Raw genomic sequence first — 20564 nt, 5'->3', positions numbered from 1 at the left:
GAGTGCTAAGGATTCCATGGATAACCAAAAAGACAAACAAATGAGTCCAGGAGTGAATCAAGCCAGAAATCTCCCTAGATCTAAGTTGACAAAACTCAGGGTGTCATACTTTGGACACATCATGAGAAGGCATGAACCATTGGAAAAAACAGTAATGCTGGGAAAAGTAGAGGAAAGTAGAAAGAGAGGAAGGCTGCATGCAAGATGTATGGACCCTATTAAAGAGCTCACGAGTATGAGTTTGCAGGAATTGAGCAGAGCAGGGGAAGACAGAGGCTCTTGGAGATGTCTCATCAGCAGGGTCGCCATGGGTCCAAATTGAATTGAGGGCAGTTAACAACATATCCATTATTCAGAATTCCAAAATCATAAATACTCCAAAATCCAAAATTGCCCACATGGGTGGCTCATATAGGGACAACTTTGCTTTCAGATGAGTCAGCATACACAAACATTGTTTCATGCACAAAATTATTAAAATATGTACAATATTACCTACAGTGTATGTTTATAAGATGTATTGGTTCTGCTCTTATGTACCTTCAAGTTGTTTTCCAACATTTGACAACCCTAAGATGAACCTATCATGGGGTTTTCTGTGGCTGAGAGTGTGTCACTTGTCCAAGGTCACCCAGCTGATTTCCATAACCAGAGAATTGAACCCTGATCTCTAGAGTCCTACTCCAATGCTCAAATCCTGGTTCATGAGTTATAGATATGAAACATAAATGAATTTTGTGTTTAGCCTGGAGTCCTATCTCTCATTATGTATATGAAAATATTCCAAATTCTAAAAAAATCTGAAATCCAAAGCACAAGGATGACTCGATATGTATTGACAGATCTCTTCAGTTTCCCATCTGAGAAGTTTTTAAGTAGAAGTAATTCATTATTCTGCCCAAAACAACAGGATTGTTGTGTTTCAAAAGATCTAAGATAATGTTTATGAAGTAGGGCTGGAAATCTTCATTTATTTTGTAAATCAGAATGAAAAATTTCAAATGTTTTGGTCCAATTAAGCAAGATACAAATATGTTTTGTACATTTTTCAATATTTTTCACATTTTTAGACAATTTTTATGCAAAAATTTGATGAAGGTTTTCCTTCCACACACAAAAAGTTGATTTTGCACACTATACAGTGTTTTTGTACTAAAGAGTAAATGCATGCAGAGGGAACACATTTTTATTTTTATTTTTTTGCTGTTGCTTCTGCACCCCTTTCCCCCCAAAAGTGCTGGTCTTTTTATTGAGACACAGGGTGAAAAAGACCAGAAAATTCACGAAGTCTCTTTACATCCCTGATGTAAAGTGTATTGTATACTTAAAAGTGCTACATAAATAATAAGGATACTTTTAAATATTGCAATGAATGCAGAACCTCATTTATGTATGCATTGCAAAATTAAGATCCATGCTGCATCTTTCAAGCAATATTGAATATAGTTCCTCAGTACATTCAGATGAGCTAAGTACACTAGAGAACCAATAAATCAAATTTTTTCCTTCAGTATTTATATCTTACAAATGATATAGTTTAAATTGAGATGCACAGTGTGATGTAATATACAGCTCACTTTAACACAAGTGGTAAAGAGCAGTACAGTATATCCAAAACTTTTTTAAAAAGTCACATCAAGAGCTACAACACTTTTATAGGTAAAGCAGAGTTTACGTATGCCAGTCTGTGTGATGTCTGGTCTATATTAATATCATGTCAAATGTGGAGTAGCATAAACTTGCTGTGGTGGTTCTGAGAATGATTAAGCTGTCTCTCCAAACATCTGCCTGACCATTGGTGGGTTGCATCAAATATCCTACTTCCAGCCATTGGTAAAATAATATGAGCAGGATTCTGTGAGCCAAGAAAATTATTTTTCTGAACAACAGTATGCTGACTTTAGTTAGAAATATTGGACTGAGTTCATATCTCAGACAGATCTTCCCCAGAGATAAATATGGTCCACTTTATTCTATATCATAGCTGTCTTATGGTCAAATTTTAAATTCTTCAATTCCCAGTGGTGGTTTGTTGAGACATTCCAAGACATACAAGTTCATTTTTAAGTCTTTCCTTGGGGATTGGCTGAAGGAGTCTTGTTCCACTTTAAAGGGGGTTGTAATCTGAATATGCTAGGAGGTGTTAAGCAGACCTAGTCTGGTGATCTTTGTTAAGTCTTTGGGGAATATAAGTCTGTCTAACCAATTTAATACAAACATATATATGTCTCAGAACTTGTTGGTTGCTGAGATGAATGTAAGGACAGATCAAGAATAAGCATGACATTTTCTAGTTCAACCATCCAAAACTATTTATTTCTGTCAGTCTTGAAGATAATATGATTAGCCATAAGACTTGCCACAGTTTATGATAGCAATGCAATATTAAACTTGTGCATTTATCTATAATGTAGAATGTAAATACTATATGGCTGTACAGTTTGGCTGCAGACTAGAAAGAAACACTGCAAAAATTGTGTGAAATAAGATCCTATCTAATGAAGGAACTTTTTTTTTGCCATGTTAATACACACAGGGATATTTTTTCCTGTACATTACAGATTATAATGACATCAGAAGGGAATCTTATTGAATAAGAAATTGTCTTAAATAATCTATGTCAAGGAATATATATATATATATATATATGATAATTTAGAAATATCTAGGTTACCAACTATGTTAAATGGAAATAATCCTCCAAAGAGCCCTAGTCCTTTCTATTTGTGTAACCTGAATGTTTTAGTTTGTGGCAGAGAAATATTCACCCGGAGGAGATGGCTTGAGTTCTTTTTGTCTTCTATAAGAAAGTAGGTCTGTTCTCTGCCTGACTGCTCTGCCTTAGGAGAAAGCTATGAGAACAATAGCTGTCAGTCATTAAGGCGATTTAGTGTATATGATCAGCAATCAGTTACACTGGAGTTTTGCTGCAGCACTATTGTTATCAATATAATATGAAAATAAAAAGCAGATGCTCTGAGCATATGTTTAGCTAATTCTCAGTGAACTTTTGAACTTTCTATATGTTATTTATATGAATTCCATTAAAAAAATCCTCTCAATATTTGTCTCATGTGTGGGGAGGTAGGAGATTTTGGAAATAACATATTTATAAGGTTTTTCTTAGTGCTTATTCATATACATATATGTATTGCTGCACATATAAAATAATGGTGATGCATCCACCATGGTAACAGTGCTCATGCAGTGACCTGACCTAGGCAATAGTGGTCCTCTGTCCTTCCACCTGTGTATATGTGCGTGTGTGTGTGGGGGGGGGTCAAGCACTCCATGAGGCCATTACTGACCTTTGCATGCCTCCCATATTTGCATTCACTCCATTCACTTTGTTTGGTCAAGGAATATGAGGCCTTTCCTTGCCTATAGCAGCCTGATCAAATCCTTGCTCTCTGATGAAGGGAAAGTGAGAGTAAATAACCTGAACAGAAAGTAGATGGAAAGTAGACAAAAGCCACTCCTTTTACTTTTGGAAAATCCTGAAAGCAAAAAGGATTGGCTTTTGTATACTTTCTGTTCAGTTTAACACCAGTTTAAAATGACGTGTGTGAAAATCATCTCACTTTTGCAGGTTTTTTCCAGCTTTTAAATTCAGTTTTTGCATGAGATTCCCCCATGTGATAAATTCCTTTGTCAGTTTTATTTTGTTAAATTATAATAATGACATTACAGGATAAGTGGTTAGGGAAGCACATGTAACACTTGCTTTCTGCTTTCCAATCAGCATGTGACAGCTACCACTGGGGACCTCACTGCAGTAGTCGCTGCCAGTGCAAAAATGGAGCCTTGTGTAACCCCATCACTGGAGCCTGCCATTGTGCTGCTGGATTCAAGGGATGGCGCTGTGAAGAACATTGTGACCAAGGGACTTATGGAAATGATTGTCACCAAAAATGCCAGTGTCAGAATGGAGCCACTTGTGATCATGTGACTGGAGAATGCAGATGTCCTCCTGGATACTCTGGAGCTTTGTATGCAACAATTGTATTTATTACATGTGGAATAGCTGCAGATTTCCCATTTGTCTTTACTTTTCCAAAGGCTTGAGAGTGGGTGATATGATTTTCCCTTTCTTGCTGATTACTACAGCAGCTTACCATATGTTCACTGCTGGGACTACAGCACAATACACTATTAATTGCTTTGCTTGGATTTGAGATTATTTCCCAAGTCTATCTCAACATGCTCTGTCATGCACCCAAAAGCAACAGGGATATTACAAAAGAGTATAAATGGTATTTAAAAAACTAACCAATGTATTATAGTATGTACATACTTCTATGAGGTTCACTATGGGATAAATACTATTGTAGTTTTAACTAGAGCAAACCCTTTGCAATAATTAGGACTTCTAGTCAACACTATGATGGGTTCCATTGATTTCAGTGAGGATTCTCTAGTTGAAATTAAATCAAATTTCATTTTTTGTCAGATTTTCAGAGGTTACGACTGAAAAAGTGTGCCCTAGCTTCTGAAAGTTTATTCCAGAATAAATCTTTTCTGCAGGACATTGTCTGCACAGATTGTCATAGAAATAATAGGACAGTGTGAATGAGATGCGTTCAGCACTCCATGTTACACGCATGCTGTAAGATGTTGCTCCATTGTGCTGTAATAGTTGGACTGGGACCAGGGAAATTGCGGCGCGGTACAGACCACTCCAAAGGGGCGGCCTGTTGGCGGCCTAATTCCCTCTGGAAGAAAGCAGCCACCGCCACCCAACCGCGTGGTTTCCCTCCGGAGTAAAAGGAACCTGGAAAAACCAGGTGCGCCAATGGCGCACTCGCGACATAAGCGACGTGCGGCACCATGTGGATGCCACATGGTGCTTATGTCACAATCGCGGTGCCCATGTACGCAGTTGCCGCACAGTCCCTAATCCTAGTATCACCGGAGTACGCTGCATTTGGGTGGCCTGTACCTCGCCATAGATTCTAATCCCTGGTCAGTGATCAGTTTCATTATATCGCTGGACTAACCCCTGTCTTTTCAGCATAATTTACCTCATAACCTGTTGGTGGGGAGATCTGTGCTGAGTTTCTTAAGAGCAAGCATAGGATAAAAATATGTATCTACAGGCTGCTGGTATGCCAGTCCTTATTGAAACTGATATTACAATTGGCAGGTTGGTGTCAGAGCAGAAATTCATAATGGATTTTTTTTCTGACTGTGCAAATGACTATGCTAGGAACTAGAATGACTATACTGGTAACTCATGCTAATCATTTTTATCGAAGCTTTTTCCCCAAAGGAAAGACAGGGCAGTGATCAGATAACAGGGGAAGCCCATCATAATAAAGGATAGTTGAAACATATACTTATTAGTTTCTTATCTTCAGTTGAATCTCAACCATCCAGATGAATAAGAGAATTATCTCAGACATATACCTTCTTTTCCTGTATACATATTGCTTGGTCAAGTGCTAGAAAGCCAGGACTCCTATGGCACAAGGAACCACCAGGTTTCCGTACCGGGTCTTATTATTTTTGTTAAAATAATGTTGAAATTCTGCAAATATTTCCAAAAGTGGATAAAGAGGGTTGAAAAAGTAACACATGTTAGATTTTACAGCTGTTTTACTCAGTTATAAATCAGACTGGGACAAACACATCTTTGGGGTCACATATTTAAAAGAGTGAAGCTATAATATTTATAAGTAATCACTGTCATTAAATTTTATTGTATTTTTAGCTGTGAGGATCTCTGTCCGCCTGGCAAGCATGGGCCACAATGTGAAGAAAGGTGTCCATGTCAGAATGGAGGAGTGTGCCATCATGTAACTGGGGAATGTGCCTGTCCTCCTGGATGGATGGTAAATACACCTTCTAAAATAGTATGCACTTCTACTTAGTACAGGCGTCTGTTGAGAATTTAATTTGATACAGCTTGACATTAGGCATTAAAAGAGGAAATGTGTTTGCATACAGTATCACCACAAGGGATCAAAACCAAACCATCACAAAAACATATGGTATTTGGCATCCAGTAATTCAGACAGCCTTTCAGTGAACAGGAAAGGAAAATTTATGCTTTTTGTCTCCCACAGGATGAATAAGTTAAAATTCCACAAGTCACAGACTGGTGTTTATTTAATACATCTAGCTATGTAGTGGTTCAGGTATGCATTAGATTTATACACCGATATTGTAACATTTAATAGCAACATTTTACATTTTTTTAAAAAAAAGATAAAATCCCAAAAATCTCCCTTAAATGTTCTACAAACACATTTTAAAATAGCCAGCCATGGAGAGCAACTGGCTATCATTTTTAGTGGATTTTTGGAGGAGCTTGTTTCATATCTAGGAAACATCTTGAAATATCCTTTTTTAACCTTCTGATTTATACTTGATGTATAACTGCAAGGAAGATGGTACTTGAGCCGAGGTTAGCAGGTAGTCTTCCAGACCCACATTCTTCAGTCTGGGTCAGTAGCAACTGGTGATCATGGCCTCAGCTGTTTGGAACTACCTGAATCATGTAGATTTCATAGCTGTCAGCATTTTCTCTAAAAGGCATTTTCTCAAGCTAGAGGCCTCCAAGTAGCATCTGTATTTCTATTTTAAATGCAATCTTAAAAGGGTTAAATAAGCACACACAATTAGTATAATGCATTTGTATATGTTTGCATATACAAACTCTAAAACATTTAAACTCTAAAACATTTGTTTATCCTAAAATATTTCTATGTAGAAATAAGGAAAAGCTTTGTTTAAACATCTAAATGTTTACTGTTGTTTAGAAATGAAATACAGAATTAGATTTACTATCTTACAGGATCAAAATTCTTTTCAATTAACAGTCTGGTACTTAGGGCAAAATGTGCATTGTTCTGCAAGCTAAAAAAAAAGCTGTCATTTTGAAGATATGCTGTTTGGTATAAAAGCATGTTAATCTCCTTGCTTCCATCAAATCCACTTCATCTTTCTCACTCACAGCTGCACTCCCATGGATAAAACAGAAATTGTGTTTCCAAACAGGGCACAGTCTGTGGCCAGCCTTGTCCTGAAGGACGCTATGGAAAGAATTGCTCTCAAGAATGCCAGTGCCACAATGGAGGGACATGTGACTCAGTGACAGGTCAATGCCATTGCAGCCCAGGTTACACAGGGGAACGGTAAGAAGATACCACTTCATTAAATTCTGACTCAGTTATTATAGAAAATCAAGAATAAAGCAAGTTGTAAAGAGAAATGTAAACCTATAAGGAAATTATTCAGATTCATGACTGCTGGTTTTCCTCTATCCATAAACTTCATTTTGGAGAAGCCAAGTTGATTCTTCTTTATCAGGACTTGTATTTCTATGTGTCTACGTTTTAGCAGTTGAAGCAGATGTTTCACTCCTCTGTAGTATCCTGGATCTTTTTTTCTTTTTCTTTTTGACTTTTTTGAAGAGAGAAACAATGTTTGGAACATTGCTCTTCTCCAGTCTTTTGACACCTCACCTGTTTTCAAAGATTTCTCAAAAAAAATGATGGCAAGGGGTTCATAGAGTACAGCCTGAAACAGACAGGCCAAATAAAGCAGCTTCCAGCAGCTATCGGCTTGTGGCATTTATACAATGCATGCCCCAAAAGCAGCCAGAAGCCATAGTTTTTATGGGTTTTTCAGGCTATGTGGCCATATTCTAGAAGAGTTTATTCATGATGTTTTACCTGCATCTGTGGCTGGCATTTTCAGAGAATGCTGGCATAGAAGAGAGTTGGGCATACACACACACACTGTGTGACCCTGAGTAGGGAGGAGTGATTTCCATGTTAATCTGTGTATTGTTCTGTTGTTGATGGTAAGGCCTCAGGATGGGAGGATATACAAAGAAGATTAGTGTCTGTTTAATTAGTGATCATTGTCTGCCAGGAAAACCCCTGACCCTGGGTGGTTTTCCATTTGCATTTGCTGAGTCCTGATTTTGCTGTTTTTGAGGACTGGTAGCCAAATTTTGTTCACTTTAAGGGTTTCTTCTTTCCTGTTGAAGTTGCTCAGGTGTTTGTGGATTTCAATGGCTTATCTGTGCATTCCGTCCTGATAGTTGTTAGCTGGAAGCCACTCTGAGATCAGCAAAGGTGGTCCAAAGCTGCCAACAAAAGGAGTGCATTATTTCTCTATTTATTTTTACCCAAATGCTCTCAACTGATCCACTCTGGTCACTCTCATTGATTTCTGTCAATTGAGTCTGTAACATATAATACCACTCCCCCATCTTTTCTACAACAACTACTCTTTTTAAATAGGTTACACTCTTCAGTTGTATTCCAGCCATGGGAGTAATCCCACCAGGTCTCCATTATGCCTATTTACATTTCTGTAGTAGGACTTCATTTTGTTTGTCTCCAAACTCTGTGCACTGATGTATAGACATTTGAAGCTTTGTTTGTTTTCACCTATTAATTTACTGTCAGCTTTTCTCTGGATCCCATTTTCTCCCTCAGCTTCTTCTCTAGAATTCACATCCTGTCTTTAGACTGACTGAGCTATCATCTTCAAACTTCCCCTACAATGATTTAGTTTAAAGCCCTCTTGATTAGACTTGTCATGCTACTACCAAAGACTTTCCTCCCAATCTTTGTGAAGTGCCGCCCATCTGTAGCCAGTAGTTCACTGTGTAAGATCTGAAAACTGTGGTCCCAGAAGCCACACTTCTCCAGTCTACACCATCTACACAGCCAGTCATTTATTTTTAATATCTTCCTGTCCCTGTGTAGTCCTCTACCATCACTGGTAGAATTGACGATAATACCTGTGCCCCAGACCCCTTCAGCTTTCTGCCCAAAGCTTCATAGTCAGAGGTGATCTGCTAAAAGGCGTTCTTGGCTATGTCACTGGTACTCCCATGAATAAGGAGAAACATGTATTGATCTGCGTTCTTGATGTATTTTGACAAGTTGTCAGCATCCCAAATGTGTGTACCAGAAAAACAACACAGTTCCTGATGCAGGCAGGCACACATGTGCCTCTATACTCATGAGCAAAGAAAATGCAACCATTAGGATCTTTCTTTTCTTCTTGTTGAGGTTGTTGATTACCTTGATTTCTTGACATGCAGTATCCTTTACTGCTGGCTTTCTGTTGGAGCATCTTCACTACTGCTATCCATCCTCCTCAAGATGTAGGAATCAATCGTTGAGTTGGAGAGGTTCTGAATCCCTTTTGTACAGTCAGTTCTTGCCAATGACTTTACTCCATGGCATTTCCTCATTGTTACAGGTCTCCTCATTTTCTTTGCTAGTTTCTTTCTGTTCGTTTTGTATGACCAATTCTCCCTGTATTCTATCCAGGAAGTCCTCCTGTTCTCTTATGCATTGAAGAGACACAACATGTAGCTGTAGTGCACTGATCTTCTCTTCCAAGAGGGCCAACAATTTGCACTTTCTGCAGATGTAGTTGGTGGTGTATTCTGACAGGAAGACAACCATTGCAGCATACATTACAGTGGACAATTGTGGACCCTTCTTCCTCTGCAGTTATTTCTCACTTCTTGCTCCCTTCTCTACAAAGTTTCATTGCTTCTTGGTTTTTTCCCATATTCCTTGAAACTTCCTTCTGAGACAACTCTGCTATTCCTCTGAAATTTCACAACATCAGGATTGTCCCCACATGCCTGTGGGCTAGGCAGGGACCTGAGCTTCCCTACAGTCTCTATTGCAGTAATGGTGGCAGAGGTCATGCTGGTATTATGTTTGTAGGGCCAGGGCTTGCCTCTGTCTCCCGCTTCTCTGGCACTGCTATATTGTCTGCTGCTGCTGTTGGCTGCCACCAGTGCCACTCTGCATTGCTTCCCTCTGACATCAGCTGTGGCTTGCACCAACAATACTTGTTTCAGTGTAGATTGTTTGTTGCACCATTTTTGTGTCCAAGGTGTCCCTTTCCACTTACTATGGGTCCTTCTGCCTCCAGCTCTGTAGTTATTTCCCTCTGCTTCCTCCCTTCTACACAGAGTTGCATTGCTTCTTGGTTTTCCCTGTATCCCTTGAAACTTTCTTCCATGGCAGCTACATCATTCCCATGAAGTTTAGCTGGATCAACCCAATTGTTGCTGGACTGCCCCAGTATCATCTCCAGGCTAGGCTGGGACCTGCACTCCCCAAAAGTCACCATTGTTGTGCTGTATCTGTATTTGATTTGTTATACTTCGGGAGGGAGCTTCTTTGTGGTAGTGAAGGGAGTCGGGGTGACAACAGAAAGTAGATGAAAAGCCCTGAGGTTGAGTCCTTGAATTAGTCACCAACCTCCCACAGTCACTGCCGTTCTCACCAGGCTCTGGATTCTCTCTCTCTCTTTCTCACTCTGCACTGACTTGCTGCCACCATGAGAATTAACTACTTGCACCTCCATTGTAACTCATGTTCAGCTCAAGGCCAAGGATCTCTGGACTGGTCTCTCTACTTGAAGACACATAACAACAGCCCATTCCCTCTTTTACAGTCTAGACCTGTCCTGAAACATTCCTTAATATTCAAATCCCTTTTCTCAATCTGCACACTGAGATCCCTCATGTCAGGTTATTAACATGGCCTTGTGTGTGTAGAACAAGGAGTACAGTATTTCAGAAAAAGCTCCCTTAGAAATCCTGGATTTTAGCTTCCTATATAGGGTTCTAAATTTAGTTCCCAGGACAGAAAAACTAGATTTCACTTTGCCACTGGTGCTGATGTGCACCTAGAAATATAGTACTCCTTTCTGTGAGTGCTTAACAAACTTAACATTCCCAAACCTAAATACAAACCAGAAAAGTTTGCCATCAGAATCCATACATTTTTCAAGTTGCTGATGCAGAGTGAAAAAGAATGGGAAGCAGTAAATCTCTCTCATTCCTCTGTTGTTTGCCCCAAGACCTTATCTCTGTTTGTCTCAGTTTTTCCAGGTTAGCTACTTGACCTCAGAAGAACAAAAATGCTATCCAAGAGTCAGGGCCTCAACTATGAAGCAAAACTAAGGCTCGAGACAGATGGGTCAAAAGCACAGTCTTGCCGCCGAAACTAGAGTTCCGGAGTGCTCAGCAACCACATGCTCCAGAACCCTCCCGTCCACACTGGGGCCGCCATCTTTATGTTAGCAATGTGCAGCATCCGCATGTCTCTGTGCAGTGCTTACATCACGACATAACCCAGGTGCCGCAAAAAGAACCCGGAAGAACTGGGTTCTTTTTACTCTGGTTGGACGTCACATGGTTTGGCGGCTGCGACGTCCCTCCGGAGTTAAAAGGGCACCTGCAGACCGCCATTTTCAGGTGGTCTCTCTCAGCCCTGAGATACTTTTTCATGTGGAGCTTTGTGTTGTGCTTTTACAAGTAGTTCCTGCCAGGGTTCTGCCATGACCACTCATAGCATTTCTCCTCCCTTCTGGTTTTCTGTCTCTCCTTTGCATCTGAGTTTCTTTAACAGCTTCTGTCCCACACTGTTTTACTCCCACAGCAATGCTGTGTGTGGCAGGTTTAGACTGAGAGATACTGACTAGTCTAAGGTCTCCCAGTCAGCTTCATGGCTTGAGTAAGAGTGTGAAACTGGGCCTCCCCAATTCTAATCAAACAGTTATGCCACATTGGCTTGCTCAGCCTTTTTCTCTCAGTGTCTTCCTTTCTTCCTGATACTTTATCAGGAATAATTTCTGACAGCAGTTTCCCCAGTGTTTAAAGTGGCTTTCATTGTATGCTAGCCAGAAATGGAATTTGTGCCTTGCTCCCTTTCATGTTAATAGGGATTGAGCAGGAGAACTTCCTAGTGGATTCTTCCTTAGCAACTGAGTAGTAAGAACTCTCTGTACTCTCTATTTATATTTTGTCAAGTCTTGCATGCTGTCTGTGTTGTTTGAAAAGAATGTGTAGCAGCTGGCCATAACCCTGGCCTCTTTCCCAAACCCTCAATTATCTCTGCATAACCATTTTTATGTTACAAAGAACAAAGACTATTGGAATAGTCTTTTATGCATTTTCTTGGTCAGACTGTCACAGGAAATATCACATTATGTGAGTGTATACATTGTCAGTGTAATGCTGAAATGCAGGCACTTCTGTTAACAGAGTTCTAATTTCCTGTCCCAAAACAGATTGTATGGCACACAGTGGGAGAAGTATTTGGTTATGAGTCATAATTAAAATTACGTTTATATATTAATATTATGTTATATCTTCAATGAGGACCCTTATCTTTTGGTTTTCTTCTACTGACCAATCAGTAGTTCCATAAAATGGTCTCATTACCCATCAAATTGTTTGATCCTTGGTCCAATCAAAATTTGTATTTTATTTCTACATTAGTACTTTTTAAAACTGTCATCTTGAAATCTCCCCCCTTAGCAACTGTTACTAAAGTAGTCCATAACCATCTTATTCCCAGTAAAAATTAGGACAGTAAGATTTGTGCCCTCTTGCTTTCATTATAATGTCACTTAGGTTACATAAAAATAATTTTTTAGAAAAGGATAAAACCATACAATTTTTTCACACACATTCTTTTGTGTCTGTTTTTTCTCTTACTCAGGGCCTGTTGTTATTGTTGTTATTATTATTATTATTATTATTATTATTATTATTATTATTATTATTAACCTTTATTTATAAAGCGCTGTAAATTTACACAGCGCTGTACATACAATCTTTTTAATTGGACGGTTCCCTGCCCTCAGGTTTACAATCTAAAAAGACATGACACAAAGGGAATGGTGGTGGGGAAGGGGCTTCTCTAGTAGGATAATACATATAAAATACATAGCAATACAGGAAATAATTCAATAAAATCTCTACATTTACCCTGTACCCTCATCCGACTTTCTGAATGGATTGCACTCACTGGCCAAAATCTTGCATGGCACAGTGTATCATAACAGTTCCACAGGTAGAACTGTGTTACATCTGTCCACTCAACATGCCCTGGACATACTGTTTAGCCAGAGTGGGAGGAATTATAAAAGCATCTGGCTGTACTCCTGCAGACAGACACAGAATGATTGCATCATTGTTGAGACCTTTCAGGGTCCTCTGCAGGATTCAGAATATAATGAACACATTCTGCCTCTTCTCATGAAGACCTGGGTGGTATCTGTATGGGCCAAAATATCTCTGGAGTTCAGGCTTCATTTACTTTAGAACCAATGTATTTGTCATTTTGGTAGTCCATTATTGCAGAACATGGTTGGCCTCTAAAGTCTTCCTCTACAGACAACGAGGGGGAAAAAAAAGGATCTGATGAGGTCAAGACTTTTCTAGAGAAGACCTTATGCTTCTAGATGTCTCTTCCTTGGTTTCTTCAGAGGGAAAGCCTACTTAGTTTCATAAAGCTTTCTTTGAATATTTTTATGGTGGCTCAAACCACACTAGGCAGTGGATTGATCCTTTACGCTAGTGGTTTCCAAACTTTTTCTGGCTACTACTCTCTTTCTTCTTGGGTGACAACTCTACTGCCCCCCCCCCCCAACTCAAAGCCTTAAACAGCTTGAATGGCTCAGTTATTGATCCTAAGGTGGCTGGGTGCAAAGGGAGAAGCTTCTCCCTGGTGAGAAAGGATTCTTAGTCCAGGAGGTGGAGGTGAAGGTCTCTTTTGGCAAACGAAACCTGAATCTGAAGTTGAAGGCTTTCATGGCTGGCATCCATAGTTTTTTGTGTTTTTTGGGCTATGTGGCCATGTTCTAGAAGAGTTTCTTCCTGACGTTTTGCCAGCACCTGTGGCTGGCATCTTCAGAGAATGCTTGCCTGGAAAAAGTGGGTGTATACACACACACACACACGCACGCACGCACACACACAGTGTGAGCCTGGGAATGCAGGAGTGATTTGCATGTGTATTGTTCTGTGCTGATGGCAGGCCTCAGGCTGGGAGGCTAATGCAAAAGAGGATTAGTGTCTGCTAACTGGTGATCATTATCTGCTGGGAAAGCCCCTGACTCAGTGGTTTCCCATTTGCCTTTGCTGAGTCCTTATTTTGCTATTCCTCAGGACTGGTAGCCAAATTTTGTTCACTTTAAGGGTTTCTTTTTTCCGGTTGAAATTATCCAATGTATCTATTGAAATTCACAAACATCTGGATAATTTCAACCGGAAAGAAGAAACCCTTAAAGTGAACAAAATTTCACTACCAGTCCTGAGGAATAGCAAAATAAGGACTCAGCAATTGACTGCTCCCTTTCCTTCCCCAAAGATGTGACTTTCTCACACATCTTCAAGTTGCCCCCTCCCCACATACATTGTTTCCTCTGCTACTGTCTCTCAACCTGTGTGATGAAAAATAGCAGAGTTCCTGCTTTTTTCTGCAGTTCCAACCTGCCAGTTACATCCTGGCAAAGTTCAGAAAACTTAGGCAGGGTCCCAAATGTGAAAGCTCCTTTTTGCTGATGCTGCTTCTCCCCTGCCACCACATTCTCTGACTTATTGTTCCAGTCAGTCATTCTGTCCCAAATTGGCACTGCAGGAATGAGCTCATGTGTTCAGGTGAAGAGTAGGAGACATCAATACATGAAGTATTCAACAAAGCTGTGCAGTGGTTTAAAAGGGCTCTGAAAATGAAGTTTCATTCAACCCTCACCCCCACCATATTGTGAAAGACTGGTGGTTCCTCTTATCTTTCTTGCATGCAAATTTGCCCCTGCTGACCCTTTTTGCCTCATTGCTCCCCTTCTGCCCCCCTTTTCCTCATTGCCCCTCTGGATCTTTCCACCATTCCCAGGGGGGCAGTACCACCCAGTTTTGGAATCACTGCTTTACACTGTAGGATTCAGAGAGCAGTTCATATGACAAATGAATTCGGTCATACTATAAAGGCATAACCTTAGCCTGAAAAATCCACAAAAACATAACCTGTCTCATCCCAGAAACTATTCAGTTCCATAAGTTTTACATTAAGAGTATGTCTTTGCTCTTTCATGTTTGCCCTTATAGGACATCTTAAGAATAACTAATCTTATATTAAGTGTTTAGTCTGTGCTACTGTGTGTTTTTTCTTTTCATTGTCAGGGAATTAATGATTAAGATACAGCATCATTCACAGCCATCAACTTCCTGCATCTCAACAACAAAAACAGCTTCATTAACAACTATAAGAAGCTCTCTTCAATGCTCCCAGCTCTGCTACTTAACATTATATTTAGCACAGTTATGACAGTGTTCCAGTCCAGAGATCTTAACAGTTTACTTTCAGCGTATACCTTTGTTGAAGAGTTCAGGAAATGTCAATAAATACTGGTTGTAGGGGAAGGACCATTAGAATTCAAAGGCATGGCAGATAGGCCTAGTATAACTTAGGGCCAAAACAGCCCATTAAAGTCCACTTCCTGGTGTCTTGGGAACATGGCATTTAGACACTACATGCTTCAAAGTCAGCTGGAAGCCAGCTGGCTGCCCAGACATGAGTGGATTCAAGATGGTCTGGCAGTGTGGTGTTTACATGCTGCACACTGCCAGAGGATTTTGAAGCTGTCCCGGGGCTGCAGTGGGACTGAAAAAGGTGGCTCTTTCCCAGCCCAAATAGGAGCGGATCTTTTTTGCTCCTATTTGGACCAGGTTCAGGGCAGACTGTGGTCACAGTGTGTGTTTGCCACAGTTCCAATGTGTGTTTGATGGGGGTGGCCTCAAGTCGCCCCTTCCTGGCTATATGTTCTGGCCCAAAGTCTCCTAAATGCTGGAGCATTTCAGAAGAACCTGAAAGCAAGACCTTGTATAGAATGTATTAACGATGGTTGTTTCAAACTGGATTTTAAAGTGCTTTAATAGACAGTGAGTAAATCTCTTCTGCTTCTTGACTTTCCCAACAGGTGTCAAGACGAATGTCCAGTGGGAACCTTTGGAGTACAATGTGAAGAAACATGTCAATGCATGAATGGTGGAAAGTGCTATCACATAAGTGGTGCCTGTCTTTGTGAGCCAGGATATACAGGAGAACACTGTGAAACAAGACTGTGTTCAGAAGGTGTCTATGGAATGAAATGTGACAAAAAATGCCCTTGTCATTTGCAAAATACACACAGGTAAATTTCTTTAACTTTTGACATGCATGTTGTAGCCTGTTTCATCACTAGTTTTGGGGGAATGTAAAATAGCCAAACAATCCCATCGGGAGAAGCATTCTGAGGGATTAATAAGACTATATGGAAGACTATTTCTAATATTCTGATACTGTTGTTTCTGATGTCCTGACTCAGGGGTGATAGTTGTAATAGCAGTTAAGCATGGGTCAGAAGTTCTTAGGTTCTGGTTCTAAGGGCGAGTACCAGCAGGTATATTGTTTTTACAATACATTCCTTATGGTGGAAGAAGGTCTAAGAGTTTAAATTTAGCAAAGGAGCATGGAAACCTTTATATTCTTTCCTGAACTCCAGCGCTTTTGTGCTGCATGCAGCAGTTTTATCAGTTATAGGTAGTAGGGGAATAAGGAAAATTAGAAAAGTGGTGTACTTTGGATGGAGTTGGGAATGGATGAAATGATTTCGTCATACTCTTTTTGAGAGAATAAGTAGACTATAGGTGCTAAAAAAAGAAAACATCACTGTGGGTGCACAAGCCTGTGCAGTCATGCAACAGAGCTTCCTAGGCTGAAGTGGATATGTGAGTCATATTGTAGAACAGGATTGGGCATCTATGGAATGGTAGTGGGCCAGCTTAGCCCCCCAGGAAACTTTGGAAGGCTGCACCATCCGGCACACTTGCTCCCACAAAAAGTACATAAATCTTGTTTAGCTCACAGGTGCCCCCTAGGAGTTGAGGTGAACATTTTTGCCATGTGTTGGGGCCTTCCCATGCCATTTTAGAACCTTTAAAAGAGGCCTTTTAAATAAACAATCATAAGTGAATGGAAATATTTTCCTGTCTTTCTTGTGTTAAAAAAGGGCCTCTCTTAGAGAAGGACCCCAAACATGGTGGAAATGGCCTCCCCCCCCCCTTTGTGGGTGCACTTTGCCTGCCCCTTTTATAGAAACATTTTTGAGTGAGATTGCTATGGCAATTTTCTAGATAGCTTATTTATTCTTAAATGGAATAGTCTCACTTTAATCAGAGTTTGTCCTTTTACTTACTGAGTATAGTCGTTTTGTTTTGTTTTTAATCCTGTTGTGGGACAAATGATGGGAAAACTGATAGAAATATCTCTACCATTCTGTAGCATCATTAGCAGCAACACGTATATATTTAAAAGTTCCAATTGCTTGGTTAGCTCAGTAATTGACCTGGGAGATGGCTACATGTCTTTTCCTATTTCATTAGCAAGACTGTTCATGTGTGCATTCTCTTGTGATGTAGCTGAAAAATACTGTGGGCAGTAGGTAAAATATTAAGCAGTGGTTTGGAGTTGGGATGTTATATCAGTCCTTTCCACCCTATTTCTATTAAAATTTGTATATAGGAGCTATGATTAGTTAAGCTCTCAGAAAATTAACTAAAATGATTGTAAACATTTTACTTTGACAAGAATGTATGACACAGTACCATATAGCATTTCTGATATTTCAAGGATTATGCTTGATTCGTGTTCAGCACAGCTGTTGCTTCATTTGTATGCCAGGAAGGCAGCTTGTGATCAAGTCAAACTACAAATGTTCAGATGTAAACAGAAGCATATGACTATCTTTGAATATGTTTTGACATTTTACCCTCCCTGTGACAAATTGAATGGACTTAGCCACCACGTAGGCGTGGGAGCATCTGTTGTTCATTTTATAACTTTGTTGAGAAAAGCAAACTATTTAATTGGTAGGCCAGAAGCAAAACAAAACAAGGCATGCCTGGACATATCTAAAATGTATTCATACCTGTCTCCTACAACCAGAATACATTCACATCTGTCTTCTGCTACTGTGTTAGCTGTGTGTTATCCTGCCAGTTAACTTTTATTTATTGATTCAATTCTTCCTCTTTTCCATAAGCCAACTCTCTCAATGAATACAGGATAATTCCAAGTGTTAATACAAACTAATTAGATCCCCTCAATAAATATAACCTGTGTAATCTTTGATTTACCAGGTTGCCATTGATTCCATTGTATTTACTCTAGTTGGAAGTAACACCTGGGTTTAGTAGTTTGCACTGAAAAGAGTGAAAAAAGTGTAAAAGGGAATTATAACAGTTAAAGTCATGATAACAATTAACTGTGAAGTCATGATTTAAGTTGCAATACTGTATCCCTCCCCCCCCCAATGCAACTAACAAACATATTTTCCACTTGTAAATTAGTGGAACAGAAATAACAACTCTGGGGCAAGTAGACAAATATTTCCCTTCAACATTCTGCCAAGTGAAACCATGCCAAACCTTGATTTTTAAAAATGCACTCACTACAAATGTGCTGTGGCCACACCAGCAGAAATATGAACAGCATTCAGAATTTTTGAACTGAATTCTATGTCTTTGTCAATGGTTTAGCTATTTACATACCGTTCACCTGCCTGGTTGGTCAAATCTCACAGTATGGTTTGTACTTCATTGTGCCCATATTTTCTTGGTTTCAGACACACAAACACACATATACATGGAGGGAGAGGGGGAAGAGATTGAGACAAGAGATGATTCTATAAAGAGGTTTTCATTTTTACACTTTGCATTGGCTTTGTTTTTGTAATGATACCTATTGATAGATTTGAACTGTCTTTCTGGGCTATCATGATCTGTTAATATTTATTTCTAAAGTGCTGTCAGCTGTCACAGAAGCCCTTTTCATTGCAGAAGATAATGAGGATGAAATTTAACTATTTCATAGAATCATAGAATCATAGAATCATAGAATCATAGAGTTGGAAGAGACCACTAGGGCCATCCAGTCCAACCCCTGCCATGCAGGAAATCCAAATCAAAGCATCCCTGACAGATGGCCATCCAGCCTCTGTTTAAAGACCTCCAAGGAAGGAGACTCTATCACCCTCCGAGGGAGTGCATTCCATTGTCGAACAGCCCTAACTGTCAGGAAGTTCCTCCTAATGTTCAGGTGGAATCTCTTTTCCTGCAGCTTGCATCCATTGTTCCGGGTCCTGTTCTCTGGAGCAGCAGAAAACAAGTTTGCTCCCTCTTCAATATGACATCCCTTCAAATATTTAAACAGGGCGATCATATCACCTCTTAACCTTCTTTTCTGCAGGCTAAACATCCCCAGCTCCCTAAGTCGTTCCTCATAGGGCATGGTTTCCAGACCTTTCACCATTTTTGTCGCCCTCCTTTGGACACGCTCCAGTTTCTCAATGTCCTTTCTGAATTGTGGCGCCCAGAACTGGACACAATATTCTAGGTGGGGCCTGACCAGAGCAGAATACAGTGGCACTATTACTTCTCTTGATCTAGACACTATACTTCTATTGATGCAGCCTAAAATAGCATTGGCCTTTTTAGCTGCCGCATCACACTGTTCACTCATGTTCAACTTGTAGTCTACTTGGACTCCTAGATCCCTTTCACACGTAGTTTCATTCAGCCAGGTGTCACCCATCCTATATCTGTGCATTTTATTTTTCCGCCCTAAGTGCAATACCTTACATTTCTCCGTGTTGAATTTCATTTTGTTAGCTTTGGCCCAGCTTTCTAGTCTATTCAGGTCATTTTGAATCTTGATCCTGTCCTCTGGGGTATTAGCTATTCCCCCTAATTTGGTATCATCTGCAAATTTGATAAGTATGCTTCCAATTCTGTCATCCAGGTCATTGATAAAGATGTTGAATAGCACTGGGCCCAGGACAGAGCCCTGTGGGACCCCACTGGTCACTTTTCTCCAGGATGAAAAGGAGCCATTGTTGAGCACCCTTTGGGTTCGGCCGGTCAACCAATTACAGATCCATTTAACAGTTCCTTTTTCTAGCCCACATTTTACAAGCTTGTTTTCAAGAATGTCAAAGGCAAAATAAACAGTGGTTGCAAATAGAAAGAATGGTTCTGCTTCTGTTCTGATTAAATTATAGTAGGGATTTAAAAAGGCTTTGAGGGTAGAGAATAATTATAAACTGAAAAATCTGAAATTGTATATTCCCCATCCTATTAGTACAGTGTATGTGTAACAACTAGGAGTGTAGATTTCTGGCTAACTCCCTGATTTTATAAATCAGTGAGAGACTGAAGCATGTTTTAATTTTGTTGCCTCAGTATAAGTGAATATTTAAGAAAATGTTCCTTTTGAAGGTGGAGCAAGAGAGCCAAGATCCCCTACTATGAAACACAAAACTGGTGGGAGCTGGACCTGTTACTTTTTTGGTTTTGTTGCTGTCAGTTTGATAGTTCACATAAACAATAATCAGTTAAAACTTGAATCAACAATACTAATAAAAATATCAGTTACAATGTGCTATTTTGATCAGAAGTGGGATTTCTTCTGTTTCTTTACAGAAGGTTGGGTGGGTATGCCTGCCTGAAGAAATCCGTCTTTAGTGCCATGGCAGTGAATGTTCTATAGGAAATTGATATTAGTCTTTGAATATTCTAAAAGATTCTTCCCGGATGTTCTGAGAGTGCGGGGTGGATTATGTAGGGAGAGGCGTTCCCTCAAGTAATTCGGGCCCAAGCCACATAGGGCTTTAAAAGTGATGACCAACACTTTGTATTGAGCTTGAAAGCTGATTGGCAGCCAGTGTAGAGATTTTAAAACTGGTGT

The 20564-nt window shown here is 39.9% G+C and overlaps 1 protein-coding gene across 2 annotated transcripts in view; it reads left to right on the top strand.

Annotated features, from left to right (window-relative positions):
- The window catches only part of MEGF10 (multiple EGF like domains 10), a 164036-nt gene that overhangs the window by 82314 nt on the left and 61158 nt on the right, over positions 1–20564 (top strand). For both annotated transcript variants that reach the window (XM_042455237.1, XM_042455236.1), the window contains exons 6-9: positions 3743–3989; positions 5711–5831; positions 7000–7136; positions 15760–15972. In XM_042455237.1, the coding sequence (XP_042311171.1) occupies positions 3743–3989; positions 5711–5831; positions 7000–7136; positions 15760–15972 (718 nt within the window). The remainder of the gene's footprint in view (positions 1–3742; positions 3990–5710; positions 5832–6999; positions 7137–15759; positions 15973–20564) is intronic.

Source organism: Sceloporus undulatus, chromosome 2 (genome assembly GCF_019175285.1).
Source record: "Sceloporus undulatus isolate JIND9_A2432 ecotype Alabama chromosome 2, SceUnd_v1.1, whole genome shotgun sequence".
Taxonomy (NCBI): domain Eukaryota; kingdom Metazoa; phylum Chordata; class Lepidosauria; order Squamata; family Phrynosomatidae; genus Sceloporus; species Sceloporus undulatus.
Note: the sequence above shows the minus strand (reverse complement) of the source record. Positions and strands in the feature narration are given on the sequence as shown.